General features: G+C 38.1%; 1 protein-coding gene across 5 annotated transcripts; it reads left to right on the forward strand.

Annotated features, from left to right (window-relative positions):
* Window positions 1-2,118: 2,118 nt before the first annotated feature.
* On the forward strand, window positions 2,119-19,094 carry LOC131321917 (AMP deaminase). Of its 5 annotated transcripts, XR_009198659.1 has the most exons (21): window positions 2,119-2,857; window positions 5,019-5,191; window positions 5,404-5,611; window positions 5,944-6,122; window positions 6,238-6,289; window positions 6,398-6,525; window positions 6,641-6,820; window positions 7,085-7,152; window positions 7,317-7,459; window positions 8,722-8,783; window positions 10,613-10,726; window positions 12,443-12,583; window positions 12,821-12,973; window positions 14,025-14,078; window positions 14,160-14,270; window positions 14,357-14,530; window positions 14,613-14,693; window positions 16,978-17,076; window positions 18,252-18,364; window positions 18,483-18,720; window positions 18,825-19,094. XR_009198659.1 is itself a non-coding variant. In XM_058352941.1 (20 exons), the coding sequence occupies exons 1-19, from the start codon at window positions 2,464-2,466 to the stop codon at window positions 18,318-18,320; spliced, it is 2,583 nt and encodes an 860-aa protein (XP_058208924.1). In that variant the 5' UTR covers window positions 2,119-2,463; the 3' UTR covers window positions 18,321-18,364; window positions 18,483-19,094. The 5 variants fall into 5 exon arrangements, 3 of the variants coding, with proteins under 3 accessions (XP_058208924.1, XP_058208925.1, XP_058208926.1); XM_058352941.1 differs by having other exon boundaries at window positions 18,483-19,094; XM_058352942.1 differs by having other exon boundaries at window positions 5,431-5,611; window positions 18,483-19,094.
* The last annotated feature ends 2,632 nt before the right edge of the window (window positions 19,095-21,726 follow it).

The raw sequence follows: 21,726 nt of genomic DNA on the forward strand, positions 1-21,726 counted from the left end.
TAAGTTTAAATGGTTAATGGGATGAGATGTTCTATTGAGCTTGTGGCTCACTGTGTTACCTTTTTGGCGACCCTGACATATTATATGGGTGGCAACGCTGGTATAATATGTCAGATTTCATAGATGAGCAGGGTAAGCTTTACACCTTGGAGGCCTTCGGAGCCTTCGGAGCTAGCTGTGATGGAAGAACAAATGGAGCAGTAGTTAGGAACCTTAGTTCCCTTCCGTTTGTAATAAAAGTACTTCTTTTAAACTTTGTTGTAATAAAGAGCCCGACTCAGTTTATTTTTCAATAAAATGTCTTCTTTAACGTACCCAAAATTCGGGGTGTTACACCTAGCTTCCAAAATCAACACCGAGAGCAATACACCTCCACCGAGCACTAGCCAACGATGTACGAGCTCTAATACACGCGTAGATGATGGATTGAAGGTTGATTGACATGGGTTTTGAGTTTGGGGTGGGGTTCTTGTGTGACGGAGTGAGAGAGGGAGAGAAGCCGAGAGAGGGAGAGAGATCAGGAGTTAGAGAGAGAGTGGGAGGAGTATTTTTACTCCTCTGCACCCTCACCCGCACATATATACACTAATACCATTATAAATTGCACTTACGCCCTTCTACTAACAATCTTATCACATTGACCCCAAATCAAATAAACTCAACAATTCTCACATTTTTTCCTCATTTTTTCCACATTTTAACATTAATAAATATTTTAAACGATTTTCAAAAATACGGGTCTCTACAATTTCGAAGATCGGCGGATAAGCCACTAGTTTTTGTCATGATTTCAATGTATGTGTTTTGATTTCTCTAAATTTTTTCATAATTTCTGTTTATTGTAGTTTTGTTGGGACAATTTTTACGATACATGTTCATAATTTTTTATATTTTATGGTGATTTTACAAATTTCGTCATGATTTCGGTATGCGTGTTTCAATTTTTTTGAATTTTTTCATTATTTCGGTTTAGTGTAGTTTTGTTGGCACAATTTTACGATATGTGTTCATGATTTTTTTTATGTATTATGATGATTTCACAAATTTTGTCATGATTTTGGTATGTATGTTTCGGTTTCTCCAAATTTTTTCATTATTTCGGTTTAGTGTAGTTTCGTTGGCACAATTTTACGATACATGCTCATGCTATTTTTTGTTTCATGGTGATTTCACAAATTGTCATGATTTCAGTATGTGTGTTTTGATTTCTCTAAATTTTGTCATGATTTTGGTTTAATGTGGTTTCGTGGGAACGATTTATGATACGTATTCACGACAAATTCATGGAGGATTTCAAGTTAAGATAACATGAATATGTATTCATTTTCAAGTTTGGTACATAGATGTTAGTTTTATTTTAATGTTGTTTTTAGATTTTCGGTGATAGAAAATTGGAGAGAGAAGATTAGGAGAGAAAAAGATGTAAAAGAGAGAATGAGATAAATTACAAAAGATGAGGAGAGTGAAAGATTATAAAGATTAGGAGAGAGAAATGGTAGTTTAGAATTTATTTGAATTTGAGAATGAAAAGACAAGTTTTTAAACCCATCAGGATGAAGACTTAAGGGAGTGTATCTGGAAGTGAAAAATTAGAAGATTTTTATTTGTGGTTGATAAGTTGTTTGGTGTTTCAGATAGTGAATAAATTATTGAGAAATATTAAGTTATTTCTAGTAGTGAATACGTTGTTGATGAATTTGTGAGTAGAGTTACTATAAAAAAAGTTTTAATTGAAAACTTTTTTATTAGTGAAAACGAAATGGTAAAATGCTAAAACTTTTTTATTAGTAAAAATGAGATGATAAAATGCGTTAAATTTGTAGTGTTTTTTGTTAGTGAAAACACCCTTAAGCCAAGGTACCCCACAATTTAATTGTGTGTTATATAAGGGAAATAATTTTGTCACTCATTTTTTTTGTTAACGCTACTCTCTTATAAATATATTTTTGTACTAAAAATACACTAACAGATGAGTGATGTTAACAAAATAATGAAGTGGCAAAATCAGCTGTCTAATAAAATCACATAAGATACTGGCATGATGGTATCTTTTCCCAAAATTTGGAAAGATAAACAGCATTTCTGATAATATGCTTTAGAAAGGGTCCCGAGTCCCAAGACTGAGAGAGAGAGAGAGGAGCCCAAAACGCATAAGCGAATATATCCCTTCCTACCTTCTCTCTCCTCCCCCCTATAAATAAGCGATCAACCCTCACCTCTTCCGAATAAAGCAGACACAGCTCCCTCTTAACACTCTGTTGTCTGCTTCTACTACTCCTACTACTGCTCTCTCTTTCTCTCTCTACGCTATTATCTTGTAGGGTTGCCCCCCACTACTCCAATTCACAGCCATATATAGTAATATATCGTATCTTTATATATATATACAGAGACAGAGAGAGACAGAGAGAGAGAGAGAGAGAGAGAGATAGAGAGTTTGTGTTTTGGTCACAGTAATAAGTTATGGACGCGTACGCCGTTCATCTAGCGATGGCGGCTCTAGTCGGAGCCTCTTTTGTGGCCGTCTCGGCCTACTTTATGCACCGTAAAACCCTAAATCAGCTCCTCGAGTTCGCGAAGGCGGTGGAAAGGGACAGGGAGAGAGGAGACGACGCCGAGGAGGGCGCCGACTCGCCCCGGTATTTCAGGAAATTCGCGGAGAAGCGCGGCGGCCGGGGCCACGGCCGGAGAAAGGCCAACGGCGGTTACCGGCGCGCGTCGGCGTCCTTGCCGGACGTCGTCGGGATCTCCGGCGGAAACGTTGACGGTGGCGGCGGCGATGAGAGGCGGTTAAACGGTCCGGTTCACGTCGACGCCATCCCGGCCGGGTTGCCGAGGCTCCACACGCTTCCCGAAGGTATGTATGTTTCAGACTTCTCACCAGGAGAGTGATGAATACAACTGCTCTGAGACTGTGTTGTGAAACATGAGGATATTATTGATATTACGACTGCTATTATAGCGCCTGAATTTTGAGTTCATACCATTTGGCTGCAGGGAATTGGCATTCTTAGAAGCAAAAATTACACCTGGTTGTAGCATTACTTATGTGTTGAAAATTGGAGTGAGCTGAGGGATTTATGTGTTTAGTTTACATTATGAAGTGTAATGGAATGAAATAAGTAGAAAATGATTAGTACCGAGTACAAAAGTGCAGCGAAAACATTTTTCATCGGGACCATTGTATTACAAGTGGTGTATAAAGCTGATTAAGCACTTCAATTGTTACCATTTAGGCTGCAGGCAATTGGCATACTTATTTAACCAGTACTTTATGCATCAAAATTGGAGTGAGGAGAGGGATTTATCATTTATGTGATATAATATGTTACATTATTCTATTCTATATGTAATGGAGATAAAATGTCTATACCTGACGTGTAATTGAGAGAATTGCTATTACAACTGCTATATAGCACCGATTAAGCACTTCTATACTTCAACATGGCCAGGTTCTAGAGTTTGGTATCATTAGGCTGGAGACTATTGGCATTCTTGGAATGGAAACACCTTATTTAAGCTAGACACATGTGTCGAAAATTGGAGTGAGAAGGGGATTCTTGTATATAGGAATAAAATTGAAATTTTTTTTTCGTCAGTACACAGGCGCACAGGAAATATTCCTTTCTTGATTGATGACAAAAGAAATTGTGTAGGAAGAGAGGGAAAATAAGGGTTCGTTAGTTATAATTGGGTGCACGCTTATTCGTGCCGTGGTTCTCTCAAATATTTCTTGCCACTATAGCTTCAATTTTGATATCTATTTGTGCAATAGTGCCAGCTTTGATTTTTCCCTTTTTGTCTAAATTAAGGGGCATTGACATTGAAAAAGCAGCAGATGTGTGCACTTGTGTAATTTAGGTGTCCCTTCTTATACCTTTGTAAGAAACTGATGACTGATAGGATTGCTGATGTATAAGTTGAGATGTAGAAGCAAGCACCAAACTTGCTTAAGTTTCATGGACAATGAAGGAAAAGCTTGAACTTGTGCCATAGCTGTATGGACAAAAAAGGTAGAAAAAGGAATTATGCTAGGTTTTGTGTTTTAATTCCGTATTCCAGAAAACATGGGATCAGCAAAAATGACTTCTTCTGGTGGTGATAGAAGGGAGACAAGTTAATCAAATGGTTTCCTCTTGTGCACTGGAAACAGTTTGTTCCAATGTTCATACTTCATATCATGCAGCAACTTATTACTAGCTTATTAAGAAGAATCAGGGTTCTTGCATGATGCCTCTTCTTTCCGTGGCTTGGATTTGGCTTATAACTTGGAATAGTATAGGTAGGATGATGTGGAAAGCTCCCATTCTGCTTTTATGAGCTCTTTTGGAAGTAAACTAGTGATGGACTTTTGGAGGGGATGCTATTGATCTTGAAGTTGTGATTACAATCACGATTATCTTGACAGCATCTGGCTGCCGTATATGGTGGAATTAGTAGTATTTAATTTCCTAGTCCTTGGACTTTTTTACAACTAGTTTATTTTCCCTTCTCTTTTGGGTGGCATTTCTTTCATTTGTGGGTTATTGAATAGCCTCTGGCTAGTTGTTTGATTTGTGCAGACATGTTAAGCCAATGTGAGACTAAATCGATATTTTCTTGTGGATTGTTTAGCAATTAACTCGTGGAGAATCGCAATCGACACACACACACACACACACACGTATGTACACACCATATCAAGTAATTCCCAGTAATCAGCATGGTTGGCTGACAACAGCCACTTGACAGTCAAACAAACTGTTCTTCAGTGGAAACATAGTAGTTTTAGCCACATGGTTTAACTGATATTTGTGTCCTGGATTGAGTGGGATGTCAGAAATGACTTGTCAGCTATTTACCTGCCTGAAATAGGTTGGACACCAGTTTGTTGAGTTGAGCTTGTAATTCCTTGTAAGTTGGCCATTTATTTTTTGGTTTCTTGTATTTTGGCAGTAACTAATTGTTTCTAGAATAGATATAATGTGTTTTGGGTGATGAGATTACTTCCGCTCAACAATAGTATCATTGTGTTTTAGGGAAATCTACTGGCCATGTGAATTTAACCAAAAGAGCTGGGCATAGACCAACTTCTCCCAAGTCTCCTGTTGCAAGTGCTAGTGCTTTTGAAAGCATAGAAGGATCCGATGACGAGGATAACATTGTTGATGATGCTAAACTGAATACGTTTATTCATACTAATGGAAATGCTGTAAGTTGTTTAAGTAAATTCCCTCTCTTGCTCCAATTGCTAATGATTTAATTGGATGATGTATTTGTACAACATTTAATTTCACTATAGCCTGATCTTGATTACTCTTGTTATGTGTCATTGTTTTGGGTACCGTTGACGTTCTTATGGTGTTCCAGTAAGTTGTCCAATTAATTAGTTTGTGAATTTATGAGCAACATTGTGATGTGCAGGGTCCAGAGTGTAAAAACCTGTTCCAGGATTTACCAAACCACAATAACGCCAATGGTGAGCAGATACCTATAGTTGCATCAAGCATGATCCGTACTCATAGTGTATCTGGTGACCTGCATGGCGTTCAGCCTGACCCTGTAGCGGCAGATATTCTCCGAAAGGAGCCAGAGCATGAAACTTTTGTACGGCTTAATATTGCCCCAAATGGTATCTTTCTTCGACCTTTTGTCATTTGTGCATTACCTTCTTTTCTTCACTCGCACTTCTCTTTTAACTTTTGTGCCTATGAGAGTTGGGGTTTCCAGATGCTTATAAATTTCCCTGCCACCTATGAGGTGACAACTGAAGTTGAGGAGCAGAAAATCCTCAACTGTGTTGTTGGAGTTGAACTAGGTCCTAAATCCATAACGTATTTTGAGGCATTGCAGATCACTTCCTCACTAGTTTAGTGTGGAACCAGTCAGTTGTTTTGTTTCCAATGCATCTTGAGGCCCATGTTTTAGTAGGTTTGATTTGTTTCTCTCTAATTGATATTTTAGATGAACCGTCACTTGAGGAAGTGGATGTGTATAGGACTCTGCAAGCTTGCCTTGAACTGCGACAAAGTTATGTGTTTAGGGAAGCTATTACTCCATGGGAGAAAGAAGTAATATCTGATCCAAGTACCCCGAAGCCTAACCCAAATCCATTTGACTACACTCCCGAGGGGAAATCTGATGTGAGTTTATCTGTTTATGCTTCCGATTATTTGTTGTCAGTCTTTCCTTGAATTATGCATAGGTTGTTTCCCTCGTTAGTTCTCTGGTGAATGACATGTTAAAGTTCTATTGCAGCACTATTTCCAGATGGAGGATGGAGTGGTTCATGTTTATGCAAATAAAGATTGTAAGTTGCTATGGCTTTGTCCATCCTGTTTAGCATGAGTTTTTCATTTCTGTTTGATTGAGGGTCCTTATGGTTGTTCTCTAATATTTGTATTGTTTCTTTCCCCAGCAAAAGAGAAGCTTTTTCCTGTTGCTGATGCAACAAGATTTTTCACTGACCTGCATCATATTCTTAAAGTAATAGCAGCTGGGAATATCCGAACATTATGCCATCATCGGTTGGGTCTTTTGGAACAAGTAAATCCATTACCTTCTGCCCCTTCTTAATGAAAGCATGCCTGGTTTATTTTATTTTTACGTTGAAAACAGTAATGTGATGTTTGATGTAATGCTTATCTGCACATCCATGCAGAAATTCAATCTTCATTTGATGCTTAATGCGGATAGGGAGTTCCTAGCTCAGAAAAGTGCACCACACCGTGACTTTTACAATGTTAGGAAAGTTGATACACATGTTCATCACTCTGCATGCATGAACCAGAAACATCTTTTGAGGTTCATAAAGTCAAAGTTGAGGAAGGAGCCTGATGAGGTAATAATGTGGATGTTTTTGGTTTTCCTGCTTGTTTTTGTAAGTTTTGAGTGGTGAGTTTTGGACTCTAGATGTTCTTTTTATGGTCAATTCAGAGCCACATAGAAACTATCAAACCAGACACATGCCAAATGTAGACACGTCCTTGCTTACTTAGCCATATAAGAATTTGTTCACTTAAATCAATGATAGGAATTGCTATTTCGAAGAGGATAACATTATCAATTGTCCTATGTCTGAACCTTTCATTTTTTTTTTTTTCAGGTTGTAATATTTCGAGATGGAACGTATTTAACCTTAAAAGAGGTTTTCGAGAGCCTGGATCTGACTGGGTAATGAACTACTAGTCCTCTAGAACTTTTCATTTACAGATGTGAATATCATCCTCTTTTTATTCTCGTCATCGTCATCATAAACTATCTTTTGATTTTGATTTTGACTTGTTTTGAGATACTTGGGGAACAAAATAATTCATGTTTTGCTTTTCTCCATACAGGTATGACCTGAATGTTGACCTTTTAGATGTTCATGCGGACAAGAGCACCTTTCATCGTTTTGACAAATTCAACTTGAAGTATAATCCATGTGGTCAAAGTAGGCTAAGGGAGATTTTTTTGAAGCAAGATAACCTTATCCAGGGTATGTCTTGTATGTTTCCTACTTTCCTTAATGGGTGACATGCTGAAGTTAAATCTTAAGAAAGTTATTTTGTGCCGCTCTTTGTTTATTTCCCTGATATTACTTACCTGTTTTGCATCGGAGCTTTTCGTTGAGGTAGACAGGCTTCAGTACTTTGGAATAGTTCTATCTTCTATGGTTAACAACGGTTGTGTTCGGTTCACATTTTAGTTTAGTTTTAGTTTTCCAATCATTATCCTACTTCTTTCTCCAATCATTACCCTATTTCTCCAATTATTACTTTCTCATCTCTCTCTATCTCTCTCCAATTATTACCCCTCTTTTCAATCATTACCCTATTTCTCTCTCCACCCACTACCAAAACTAAACTAAACTAAACTCCCAACCAAACAAAGCCAACAACTACTACTTTATAGTTAGTTGAGTTGGAAGAAGTGGTTGCAGCTGTGTTAACAATTTTCCATTACGTGGCAGTTACTGTGATTGTAGAACCTTGTGGTCAATCTATTTGCCTATGTAGAAGATGCACAGCAATGGATGGACCGTGTCAGTTGTGAATAGTGGGTTCGATTGGACACTCTTAATGCTCTCAAAAACTAATTGGAACAGTTTATCTGTGTCTAAAAATCTTTCCAAGGAACATAATTCTCACACTTTGGCTAATACAACTATACAACTAAGAAACACACACTGCTAGCATATGCAACTGGGGATTGGTTGCCGAAAGTAATATTGATAAACCATGTTACGTACTCCATCCCAAATTGATAGTCTATTACTAAAAGACGTGCAATTTTTGGATCAAAAAATAAAATAATTCGGTAAATAATTTTTTAATTTTCTTGGTGCCAAATTTAAGATCTCAATTACTTCTTTAATTTGGTGAGAAAAAATTTAAGAAATTATGTACGGAAGTACTTTATTTTTTGATTAGGAAATTGCACGTCTTTGTGTTGTGGACTATCAATTTGGGAAGGAGGGAGCATGTCTCATATGGTCTTCTATTAATCATATGATCTATATATGACGACAGCCTCATTATTTCTACATCCTCGAGATGAGCTGGGAGTCTCGGACACCAGATACCAGATGATTTAATTTTAACACACCTCCCAATTCAGGACATTGCTTGTGTGCTTTTTGACTGAGTTACAGTAATAGTTCAATTTTCTTTAGTTTTATTGCCGGGTTTCCTGTCATTCTTTTCCTTGTATGTTTTTTTTCCCATCAAAATACGGTCTTATAATTCTTCTGTAAAATAGGTCGTTTCCTTGCTGAGCTGACAAAGCAAGTTTTTTCAGATCTTGGTGCAAGTAAATATCAGGTGCATTCTTGAAATATTTGTTCATTCTTATGGTTCGTACAAGATCCTCATAGATATGTGGAAGATTAGCTTTTCTTCGTTTGTTTCTTTATTGTTTGCTTGTATATTTGGTGGCTGTGATTCGTGTGAACACTCAATGTTGCATCCATTGGTGCCACGATTACCTTATCCTGTTTCCATTGATTTCTTTCCCGTTCTTTTCTGTTTATATTTGTTTAAATTTTGCACTCATTGAAGGGGGGTTGGGGAGCCCAAGGGGTTGGATTGGTGATTTTTTGTTTGAGCTGCAGAAACTGACTTGTGATTGATTGTCTGGTTGAGACTTACCACTGTGAGCTGCAGCTTACTGTATCCCCCTCCTTCAAAATGTGGTTGAAGAGGAGCGGAAAAAAGGGTTTGTTGTGGGTACTGGGTAGGTCTTATGGTTACCCCTTTCATTAGATGTAGAGTTCTGTTACTGCAAAACTACAATCACTAGTTTTAATGGTGGAGACAATTTTCTTTCAGAAACACGGTCGCATCTATTGTGAGGCAGCATTTATTATTCAATAATTTATGTACAATTTTCATACCTTTTTTATTTTTTACAATTATCTGAATTAGTACCAAATTAAGAGATAATGGCAGATGGAGTATGAGTTGCCTTGTGTTTTTATGTGGAAGTATCAAAAGATCAGTACTGGCTTAAGGGACAAACCTAGGAAGCAGCTGCTTCCGGGCCCCTATTTTGCACCCCAATTAGGGCCCCTGATTTTTGGTAGTTGCTTATAGATATACTACGTAGGATTGAAACAAACTATCTATGGTTGAAAGCCCACCGACTAACCTTGAATCAGTTGTGCATTTAGGAGTTTTTTATTTTTTAAAAAGTCATGTGGGATAGGAGATATCAATATCCTTCACTAGTTGTTAGCACCCTTATTTTAAAGTGGACTTCAACTAGTATACCCATTAGCTAACTACAAGTAATTCCAATACTAAGCCTTTATACAAAACTCCATTTGCTTCACATTCACTTGATCCCAGTTTTTTTCAGTTTAATATTTCTTGAAGTTTCGCTTTCTTTGCTTAGGAATTTTATTAGACAATAAATACATACTACTTATGATTTTGTCTTGGATATATTTGCTCTTTTGATTTTTCTAGTAGAAAAATGTACAAGGGCCCATCATAGGATTTCGCTTTGGGCCACTTGAAGTCTTGAGCCGGCTCTGCAAATGATCCCTCGAAAAAGATCACAAGCTCCATTGTCTGATTTGCCGTCTTCTTTAAATATCTGTAGTATCTGCTCCAACCAAGAGCTTTCTTCAGTTGAAATTGTCTTTGGAAACTTGTACTAAGTTTCTTATGTATAGCTTGAGGTGCCAAGCTTGATAACTTGAGTTTGAGTTTGATGGCATTCAGAACTTATTGCATTTACTCTGAATGTATGAAACATTAGGTCTGTGCTGTCCGCCTCCCTTAAGGGCCTTAACCATCCCTAAAGTTCAGGCACTAAAGAATGGGTTTTTCAGTATTTCCATGAAAGTTTGTGTTATTTGAAACCCACTTGTCAGATTCATCATCAGTTTCTAGCCACAAGCAAATAATGGGGAAAAATATAAAATTGAAGAATTTTTATCGCACTGTATACTGTGATTTTTTTTGGGAGTTTGGGTGTTGTCTTTCTGGCCACTTTTGGCTTAAAAGCTTCTGCAATTTGAGCTCATGACCAATTTAAGTTTAGATGCTCGCCTTCCCTAAAATTCTGTCTTTTGGGGCTGTTTTTTTGTGCTTTATGTTTGTATTGCTTAATCCATGTGGAACATTTGAATTTGTTGCTGCCACAGATGGCTGAATACAGGATATCAATATATGGTAGGAAGATGAGTGAGTGGGATCAAATGGCAAGTTGGATAGTGAATAATGAATTGTACAGTGAGAATGTTGTTTGGTTGATTCAGGTACTTACTCAACTCTGTCATTCAGGGAATCGATCTTTTTATATCTTGTACTTATTTGCTCTTGTATTATTCTCTATTTCTTCCCTTTTTCTGTTTGCAATTGGTGGGTTGTGGGGTTGCCACTTACCACTATGAGTATTATGCGCTTTGGCTTGGAAAAGTTGCTTACCATTTACCACTAACAACTTGCTTTATGAAAAGTTGGTTCCAGAAAATTCTTGGCCGTAACTTTTTGATGGTTTGGAGGGGAAAATGATTAGTCGGTGGGGAAGGAGTTAGAGCTATGAAATCAGGTATTTGGTATTCATACCTAAAGGAACTATGGCTGGCTGTGGTTGGAGTAGGAAAATGAAAAAGAAAAAGAAAACGCAGTAGTTCAGAACCTTTTCAAATCTTGCATGTTATCCCTTAGGCTCCATATTTCTGTCGTACTTAAACGAGCATGCAATTTGAATATTCCCGACAAATGTCTAAACGAAAAGAGGAGAAATGATGCCTAAACGAAAAAGTTTCTCCCATGTTATAATTGTATTTACTGTCCTCCTTGTTATTTCAAGTTAAATGAGAACTCTGATTTCTTTTTTCTTATCTCCTTTCTTCCAATACTTCCTTGAACCAAATGGAGCGTTAAGCTTCGGTCCATGCTATTGCGTTTCGGCACAGGTGTCACAGTCTTCTTTCCAAAGTTTTATGCATATTTTCGAAGTTTCATTTCGTGGAGTAAGATGTCCTCACATCACAGTCTTTTGTTTGTGTAAGCTTGGTGCCATTGAACTCCGTAGACTAAGAAAATTACTTCAATGCTTAAAGATGGATGTAAACTGTAAAGAAAATAGTTTCCATCTATAGCCTCAACTTAGTGCCTCGAGGTAGCAAGTCCCAAGGGCCTTTGCAAAGGTTTCAAGATGCTACGAGCCCAATGAACATGTTAGGCACCTGAGGGTGACCCCTGGAAGTTAGGTCTATATGGTTAGGAATCCTGTACCTTGAGGGTGACCCCTGGAAGTTCTCTATTGGACAACCTTACAAGTTCCGGACAGCTTCACGGTTCCATTAGAGTCCTAATCCAGAATCCTGTTATCTGTCAAAGTTTTTGTCAACGCTATGGCTCCAGAACCTGTTTTTGTATTTCCATTAGATCCATGATCTGGAACTTGGTTACCATTTTACAAAGCAGCCTCCTATCTCAAGATTGAGAAGCTCCTTGTTGACTCTTCTTCTCACATCTCCTACACCCAGAATATGTGTTTGTCTCAGTCAGTTGGTGGGCTCCAGGGCCTCTTGTGATTGTGTGCATGCTAGGACGTTGGTGACTTGTGGCTAGCAACATGGAGGACATGTAGCAATTACTGAAAGGGGGAGATTCTAATCCCAAAACTGTCCATGCTGAAATTATAATTCAAAATTTCAGATGATGATTCTTATTCTTTAACTTAATGACTGGATTCCTTGTTCTGGAGCTTTCCAGTATTTTCTACTAGCAAGTTTGTGAGCGCCTTGATATTTCACTTCAAAAAATATAATTTCACTTCAATCATTTAAGAGGAATTGTGAACTATGAGACTCTGGTAGATGGCCTTCCTATTTTCATTTGAAGCCTGAGGTTTTGTTCTTTGAGCTCTAACTTTTTAAAGCTGGAAATACCTGTTCTTCGAATTTTATTGTAGTATTTTGGAATTCTCACAAATTAAAACATTTGAATTTCTCTTCTTTCAGCTTCCACGATTGTACAATGTGTACAAGGAAATGGGAATTGTGACATCGTTTCAGAATATTCTTGACAATATCTTTCTTCCTCTGTTTGAGGTTACTGTTGACCCGAATTCACACCCGCAGTTGCATATTTTCTTGAAACAGGTATTCACTCTCTTATCACGATTTTTTCTGTTAGGGTAAGGATAATTTTTTTGAGCTGATAGATCACTCTAACTGTGATATGAACTGGACAATTATTGTTGCGCATTTTACCTTAACTTGTTACCTCTTCATTCTGTTAGATTCAGTTTAAGTTGCATTCTGGCTTATTTTGATCAGCTCTGAAGGACTAAGCTTGCAGACTATAGTGATTTCCTTGTCATCTACTTGGGATTTCAGGTTGTTGGCCTGGATTTGGTGGATGATGAGAGCAAGCCCGAAAGACGCCCTACAAAACACATGCCCACGCCTGCTCAATGGACTAACATATTCAATCCTGCATTTTCATACTATGTGTACTACTGCTACGCTAACCTTTACACTCTAAACAAGGTGTGTATTAACTCGTTCATTCGTGCACTAAAATGCATCCCAACAGTATTATCAAATTGTATGAAATTACGAAGTATCATTTTCAAGTTAGTACATGTTGAAGACGTGTCTTTAACAGTATAGAGAAATTTGTGTCCGACACTGGTCCAACACTGATCTGACACTGGTCCTACATCGACAGGACTACTCTCAAAGGCTACTCTCTATATGTATCAATGCTACTTGGTTTCTTCCACATGAATTGACGTGTACTTATTTTACTAGTAGTAGCGGGATTAGTTGTAAGTGCACTTACCTCACCTTCCATACTAGCTTGGTTTATGTGTTTTCTACCTTTTATGTTGCTACTATTCAATGAGTTGTAACGACTTGACAAAAATAGTTGATCCTCTGCGCCTTAGTAGCAGGATTCTTCTAAAATGAGTGCGCTCCCTGGACGGGAGCTCGAATCGGCGCTCCCAAGATGGGAGCTTGACGGGAGCTCGCTCCTAACTAAGATGGGAGCTTATCGGGCCGTTAAGGCAATTATTCTCTTACTTTTAAGGGAGGTATGCCATTGTGGATATAAGAATATGAGAATCATATTAGTCTAGAAGATTTGCAAATTGAGAATATCTAACTTCTAATAATTACACTTTAAGATCGAGAATTTTTTTAGGAAGTATCACTTTTCCTTTAATGGATAAGTATTTAAAGATATTTTATATACATATTTTTATATAATCTATATACGCTTCTTAGGCACTCCCAACCTTAGGAGCTTCTAGGTGCCTCCGCTCCCCCGCACCCGCCCCTGCCCCTGCTTCGTGCGTCTAAGCTCTGCGCTTCATTTTGTCTCTTCAAAGTAGAAATGAAAACATCGTTCGTAACCAGCAGCTTTCAGTTAGCATAACACAAAAGTAAGCTTCATCTGGGAATTTAATTATTGTATTGAGGGTGATGTTTGCAGTGTTTGCTATTCTACTCGAGTTCCTAGCACATTTGTGCTTTTCTAGTTGCCCGTTGCCTATTTTAATTGCACTAAATTGTGAAATGTTCAACTATGTCTCAGCTTCGGGAGTCAAAGGGCATGACAACTATTAAATTCCGTCCACATTCTGGAGAGGTACTTATGGAAGCTCCTTCAACTTGGCTGTGATTTTCAGTGTAGATTGAATGACATGCTCATTTACATTATCATGTTCAGGCTGGTGACATTGACCACCTTGCTGCCACTTTTCTTACGGCTCATAATATTGCACATGGAATCAATTTGAGAAAATCTCCTGTACTCCAGTATTTGTACTACCTGGCTCAGGTAAAAAAGGAAGAGTTGACTTCATATAATTCAGGCATGTGGAACGTCTAACGGTTCTAAATTTGTGTTATTTTTTTGTTCATCAGATTGGTCTGGCTATGTCTCCTCTAAGCAACAACTCATTGTTTTTAGACTACCATCGGAATCCTTTTCCAATATTTTTCTTACGGGGCCTCAACGTATCTCTTTCTACTGATGATCCATTACAAATCCACTTAACGAAAGAACCTTTGGTGGAAGAGTACAGTATAGCTGCTTCTGTGAGTACCCTCCCACCATCTTTCTTTGCACTACATTGCATGAAACAATGAAGGCTCAAGCTGGTTAACTCCTCTCTTACAGGTTTGGAAGTTGAGTTCTTGTGATCTGTGTGAAATAGCCCGTAATTCGGTCTACCAATCAGGTTTTTCACATGCTCTCAAGGTACGTTTTCTCTTCCAATAGGAATAAAAAAAAAAAGTTTGCCAGATTCTTTTAGACTCTTCTTTCCAATCTCTGCTTTCATCTGGTGCAGGTCTACTCCTGTGCCTCTTGTTTGGGTAGTACAAAAACCAGAAGTTAGTAGTTTGGCATCAGTAGTTGAACTATTGCGCTATGATTAAAAAAAGCTAAAGAAAATGTGGAGTTATAGAGAAGTGCATGTATTCTTGCATGATATTTGTTGACCAAAAGATTCTTTAAGGAAAGCTAACATTGATGGACATTAGAAAGATATGTAGTTGGTTACTTAGTTCTAGTTGAGCTGTGTTCTCAACGGAAACCTGGCATGTTTAAATAGTCAGGTATTTCTGGAAATTAATGACCCAGTATTGTCACTGGTAGATCCTGTCAGTTATAATGGATTTTGCGGGCATAATCTCTTGGTCAATGTATTTGTGAGTTCTTGAAATGCTCAAAGGGAATGTGATGGGCACCTTGTGTAGGACCTACTATCACGGACATAAACCTTCAGGTGATTATCAAGAAGTTCAATACGGGGTTATAGTCTATCCCATTACAGGCATAATTATTCTCATACTTATTTTGCTTGTTGGGTGCTCTGTTGATTACACCCTGCATTTTGTTTGGGTGGTTGGTTATACTGTGTGCCGCTTAATATAAGAAACCATAAATTACATGACCTATGAAGCACGGATACTCTATTTTGGCCCCCGTATCACGTTCGTACGCGTATCGGATACGGATACAATCTGGATACGTATCCGATACGTTTTTTAAAGTATCCGGTTTTCAATTTTATTTTTTGGTGTCCCGATACGTTTTGGATACGTTCGGATATGTTTCAGACACGGTCGGGGGTAAATTTGTTATTACTTAAAACATATGGGTTTGAACTGTAATTAGGGCTATATATATTTTATTTCCTCTTACTGACGATAAAAGGCATAAACGAAATGAAAAGAAAAGGCAGAAACGAAAAGGGGGAAGAAAGCGATCCATCTCTGTGTCTCATCTCTCGATCTGGACTGGTACGCTCTCTTCTCTCTCTCTCTCTCGTCTCTCTCATCTCTCTCGTCTGTCTCTTCTCTCTCTCTCTCTCTCTCTCTCTCTCCTGTTTCTCTCATCTCTCTCTTCTCGTCTCTCTCTCTCATCTGTCTCTTCCCCCCCCCCCTCCCTCTCTCTCATCTTGCTGTGTATATATGTATATACAACGCTGTAGATATTAGTGATTGTTGCCGTCTGAATTTTTTTTTTTTATAACAGTACATTGAATTTTTTTTTTGACAGTATATTGAATCCATTCGTGTCTCTTCTCTCATCTTGCTGTGTAGCATATACATACATTATACATATATATATACACACACACACACAACGCTGTATAGATATTAGTGACTGTTGTCGTCTGATTTTTTTTTTTTTAAAACAGTATATTGAATCCAAATGGATTCTGCTTCTGCTGGTACTGGTAGTAGCTCTGTTTCCTCATCCTCACAAATGAATGCAGTGGATACTAGTAATCCTCTTTGGAGTTATGTTACAAAATTAGAGAAATTGGGTGATCAAGGGGGAAATACTTTTTGTAAGGGTTAACTTTAGTCGCCAATGGAATATTATTTTTATTTATTTTTATATTCAACGTATCGTATCCTACTTTTTGAAAAAATCCGCGTATCCACGTATCCGTATCCGTGCTACTTAGGGTGAGACTCTCAATAGTCAATATTGTAGAATTTTCTTTTCGTCTAATTCTTGTGTTAGCCAACCACATATACTTGACAATACATTTTGAAGTTGAGATTAGCAGGTATGGCTTTTATTTTATAATAATGCTTGTGTGGTTAGCAACTACAAGGTTATAGGCGGGTATTGACTGTGGACTAGCCATTCTCTCATGTGATAAGCAAAGAACAGTAAAGTCATGCATTGATGGCCATTTTGTCAGTAACTGATCCAGGTGCTTTGGATTTGTATATTAGCAATATCTAAATTGATGTTACAGAAAGTGAAGAAGACAGGAGAAAAGAGCATTTAGACAGCATAGGGTTGGGAAAGATTAAGGTTCTCGATCCATCCTCTTGTGTTATATTATTAACATGGTTCAAAGTACAAAATACCATGCTTAACATAACATGTAACTATAGTCTTTGCTGATGTTATTGGTTTTTGAGAATTTCTGGGTATCTCCTTTGAGGAATTTAGGAGTTTTTCGATGCTTTCCACCTCCCAACTTTTGCTTCTGAACCATTAAATTTTCTGTTCTTAGTCCCACTGGGTTGGAAAGGAGTATTACAGGAGGGGACCTGATGGGAATGATATTCACAGGACGAATGTTCCTCGCATCCGCCTGGAATTCCGTGATATGGTATGTGTTATGTTACCTCTACTTCTGATTTGTTATTTGCTGCAGTCCATTCTTGTGTGGTTGCTTTCGAAGTAGAATCTGGCTTCTCTGCAATCTGGTTTTAGACTGCAGAGGGCAGTACGTGCAATCTTAGCCGCCAAAAAAAGTGTTTTTAATGGTTCAGATTTGTTGACAGATTCTCATCTTACCGGTATGAATTTTTCACAAACTTGGACCATTGATTGTCGAGATTGGCGGCCAAGATACAACTGCTTCCTACAGTTCGAACCCAGATTGCAGATAAGCCGGGTCCTTTTAATTAAAGGGTTTTGGAATGGGAAGCTAGACCTAGGATTTGTTTTAGAGAACAGTTCCTGTCATGTCAAAAACAAAAAGAAGTACCCTAGATGCAAAGATGGATGTAATGATTCTGGTTTTCATATAATTAGATGATAGTATTCAATAATAAGGTTTATAGTTTGGGGAATAGATATGATGCTTATGATAGAACTAGTGGAGTAGAATCAAAATGATACATGAAGTGGTCTATACTTAGATATATCCTTTGTCAAGTGCGTTTCCAAAGAACTTTGTCCCTTTGCACGGAGCGGGAGCGGAAGCGGGGACTATTGAAGCTTCCAAGGTTGGGAGCGTGAAAGGAATGTGTACATACATTACGAAAATAATGTAGCATATAATACACACTTTAAAAGTACCATCATTTGAAGGAGTAAAAAAATATGGGCCAAGTCTACCACCATGTTTCTTTTCGAGATGCCATGACTTGGGCTAGATATATGAGTTCATCGAGGACCAATTAATAAATCCAAGTGAGAAATTCCTGTTTCCTATACAAGGATCGTACAAAAGCTCCTATATTATTATGGATCGTGCCCCATCTCAATGGGCGTGCTCTACCGTTAAGCTCCTTAGTTGGGAGCGCTGGAGCGTGCTCCTAAGGTGGGAGCGGCACATCATGTAGGAGCTCCTTGATGCTAAAGCTCTATCCTGAGTTTTTGTGTGCATGTGAATTTGTGGAGGCATTTATCAAGGGAAAAGAAAATTACAGGAATCAGAAAACTCGTTTTGACTTATAATTTTTTTCCTTTTTTTTTTCTGTTACATTTCCTCCTCAACCCTTTGATCTAAACATAGCCTAGGAGAATAATAAGTAATTGATGAAAAATTATATGCAGATCTGGAGAGAGGAGATGCAGCAAGTTTATCTGGGGAATGCCAATTTCCCTGAACACATTGACTCATAATGCGTCAGCTTATAAATTTGCTGTCATATTTTTTGTATGCAGAGGTAACTTTCAAGTGTCTCATATCGCCTTTTTCAGTTACTTGTAGTTGGTTACTTTGGAGATACTCACAGATAGAAAATTTTATCTAATAGAAGTGATGTGATTTGTTTCCATAACCAGCTGTTTTTTGGTGAAAAATGCATGCCTCTGCTTATGAACCGTGAGTTGTAGCACCTGGAAGATCAGTAGCCGATAATCTGCCTATATAGGTGCATGCCAGCTGTAAAAAAAAGGAAAAAAAAGAAAAAAGGCAGGCAATGCTGATGACTTTGTGCAAGGAAATGTGGAATTGGTATTTGGAGCATTTCAGGAAGAGGTTGGTCTGCAGGAAGCCTAGAGCCGCAAGAGTAATTATTCAGTACTCCTGGTGTATACTCCCCTCCCCTCCCATAACATGTGGGGCCTACATGTGGATCCCATGTGAGCCCCACATGTTATGTGAGGAGAGGGAGTATACACCAGGAGTATTGAATAATTTTCCGAGCCGCAAGAGCCAATCCTAATATGAGCCCATAGCTGAGCCTCATTGTTTAAGTGGTGGAGTCTAGTTTGCGGTTAGCAATAATGTACACATCAGAGAATTTTGTACCAATGCTGTCGGTTCTGAAATTTGCTTACCCAAAGGAAGCAAGTAATAAATTTTCCCATGCTTAATTTTTTCGCTCAAGTTTGTATCAAGAAATACGTAAATTGTTGAAGCATTCTCTCTAATGAGCAATAAGTTATTATTTAGGCTGTTGATTTTGCCACTCCTTTTTTTGTTAACGCCACTCCCCTGCAAGTGTATTTTTGCACCCAAAAATACACTTGCAGGGGAGTGGCGTTAACAAAAAAAGGAGTGGCAAAATCATTTCCCATTATTTATTGGCGAAAGTCATGCTTGAAAGTCAGGCTGTTGGGACAAAGGCCTCTTGGCAAATTATGCATTATAGTATTATGTTTGCAGTAAGTAGCACTAGATCAGGAGAAGGGTACTTAGAAGCCATTTAGGAATCCCATTAAACCCTAACCCCCTCACCATTTCTTTGCGTCGCCATCAACGCGGCTGTCGCTGGTCGGCCCTCCTCCACCCACGCCTACCCTGATCTCTCTACTTCCCTCACTCCGATTCTCTCCCTTGATTGCTTATGCTATTTCCGTCCTCTGGATCCATCCTCGCTCCAATAGATCTACTGCTCTGCCTTCTTCCTACATCTATCCTCATCTTTCCCTCTCCTTGCTTCTTGCCGTTGTTACCTAATCCCTTGCAGCCTTGATCCTTCAACCCAACGCCATGATGTTCTCTCAACCTACTGTCGTACGTCCATATGCCAGGTGCCGTTGTCAATCGTTGATCGGCATTTGTTTTGCCATTGCTGGTTGCCGCCTACGCTGTTCTTTTAGTTAGCCACTTGCTCTGTTGGAGTTATGTTCTTGTCATTAGCTGCTTGCTCTGTTGGAGATATTTTCTATTCTCTCCTTTTTCTTAGATAGCTGGGGTGCCGAGTATTTTATTGGTACTTTTGGGGCTAATTGTAGTTTATAGCTGTTCATTTGCTGTTGGTATTTAGTTTGGATTGGTTTTCAATGACTTTGTAGCATGATGGAAGAGATTATTACTCTGTTTTTATTGATAATATACCGGATAAAGCAGCTCACTTGTGGTTGAGGAAAGTTTTCAACTATGGTGTTCTTAGTGATGCTTATATCCCCTTTAAAAAGAGTGGCAAGACTGGGAGCAAGTTTGCGTTTGTAAGGTATGATTGCTCTATATTTGCAAATATGGCTATTTTCAGAGCAAATGGTATGGCGGTGGAGGGTGAGAAACTAATGGTGAAATTGGCATCATTCAAACAGAATGAGAAGAGGGAGTTCTCACAACAATGCATGCACAAACCTCAGTAGGGTGCTCTGTGCAGAATCTAGCAAAGAAGGGGAAAAGGGAAACAATGAGTACCATATTAAAATTTGAAATCCAGGCCATGAACTTATGCACCAGTTCTCAATGGGAGTTCTAAAAATATGGGAAATAGTAACAAAGGTAAAACCACTTTGAAGATTCAACCTTCTGTGAGCGGTTGGCTCTACAGAAGTGTGGTGGCAGTGCTTTATAAAATGATCTCAGTCGAAGATCTTCGTGAAGAAATCCAAAAGGAGGTTGCAAGAGACATTCCAATCAGGGCAATGGGTGGAAGAAATATTCTCATTACCTTCCGTAGTTTTGATATAAAAGATGAGATGAACAAGAAGGATTGGCATGAGCAATCGTTTACGAGTTTAAAAGCTTGGAATGGGGAAGAAGCTAGCATGATAGAATTGTTTGGATCTCGTGCAGGGGTGTTCCTCTTAATGCTTGGAACATGCTTACCTTTAAGAAGATTGGAGGTCAATGGGGGAATTTTATTGCAGTTGATGAGGACACTTTGAAAGAAACTTCATTTACCAAAGTCAAAATCCTTATCGCATCAAAGTCGCAATCGAAGATAGAAGAGGAGATAAATATGGATGCCAATGGAAGGATACATTTGGTGTGAGTTTTTGAGGAGTCTTCAAACTGGATACTTCAATCGATTCCTTTGCATAATTATAATATTTAAGTTTGCCTGAATTTAGCCAAGACATCCATGGTTGTTCAAAACATGGTTTCGAAGGTCAAATGAAGAAGTAATGAAAGTGGACAATGCAGAGGTTAGAGAAACAATACCGGCCGGCGGCCGTGGTGAGTCCGAGAGGAGTTTAACGAGGAAGATGAGGAGGTGGATGCCAGTTTGGAGTATGGAGAAAATGGATCCAATAATATTCATGACATGGACGGGGGAACTCACGGGAAAATAGCTTTGCCTATATGAAACCTGTTTCAAATTTAAGGGAAATTTTTATAAATGGTCCCTCTAGTTTCCATGAATTTTCATTTTCGTCCCTCTAGTATCAATTGTGTTACTTTTAGTCCTATAATTTGCATTCTGTCTCAATTTCGTCCCTCTCACTTACGGCGTTAATGAAACAAACGGAATTGGAGGACAAAATTGTCATTTCTCCTCACAGAGGGACTAAATTGAGATTTCATGCAAACTAGAGGGACTATTTCTATAATTTTGTTTTTTACTTTTGTTTTTGTAAATAAATTTAAAATACATCATATATAATATATTTCTCATCTCATTTTATAGTGAATAATAAAATATATGTTGAAATTTTGTAAAGTTTTTATTATATACATCACAAAAAATATGAGAAAATTCAAAAAACAACCCTTATGTTAATTGTCTTGGTCTTGTATTTTTTTTTCAATTGAATTTTCGCTATCGTTATTTTTTTTGTCATATGATTAAAAAGAAAAAGTTGTTCAGTAGTATTTAGAAATTTTGTAATTGTGTTTAATTAA

The sequence above is a fragment of the Rhododendron vialii genome, chromosome 4a (genome assembly GCF_030253575.1).
Source record: "Rhododendron vialii isolate Sample 1 chromosome 4a, ASM3025357v1".
Classification (NCBI taxonomy): domain Eukaryota; kingdom Viridiplantae; phylum Streptophyta; class Magnoliopsida; order Ericales; family Ericaceae; genus Rhododendron; species Rhododendron vialii.

What these genes read in the sequence shown, in the direction of transcription:
- LOC131321917 (XM_058352941.1), top strand. Translation starts at nt 2,464, where the DNA reads ATGGACGCGTACGCCGTTCATCTAGCGATGGCGGCTCTAGTCGGAGCC. An exon ending in GGTTGGGTCTTTTGGAACAA is followed by an intron (nt 6,526 to 6,640) that starts GTAAATCCATTA and finishes ACATCCATGCAG; the next exon opens with AAATTCAATCTTCATTTGAT. An exon ending in ATTTGTACTACCTGGCTCAG is followed by an intron (nt 14,271 to 14,356) that starts GTAAAAAAGGAA and finishes TTTGTTCATCAG; the next exon opens with ATTGGTCTGGCTATGTCTCC.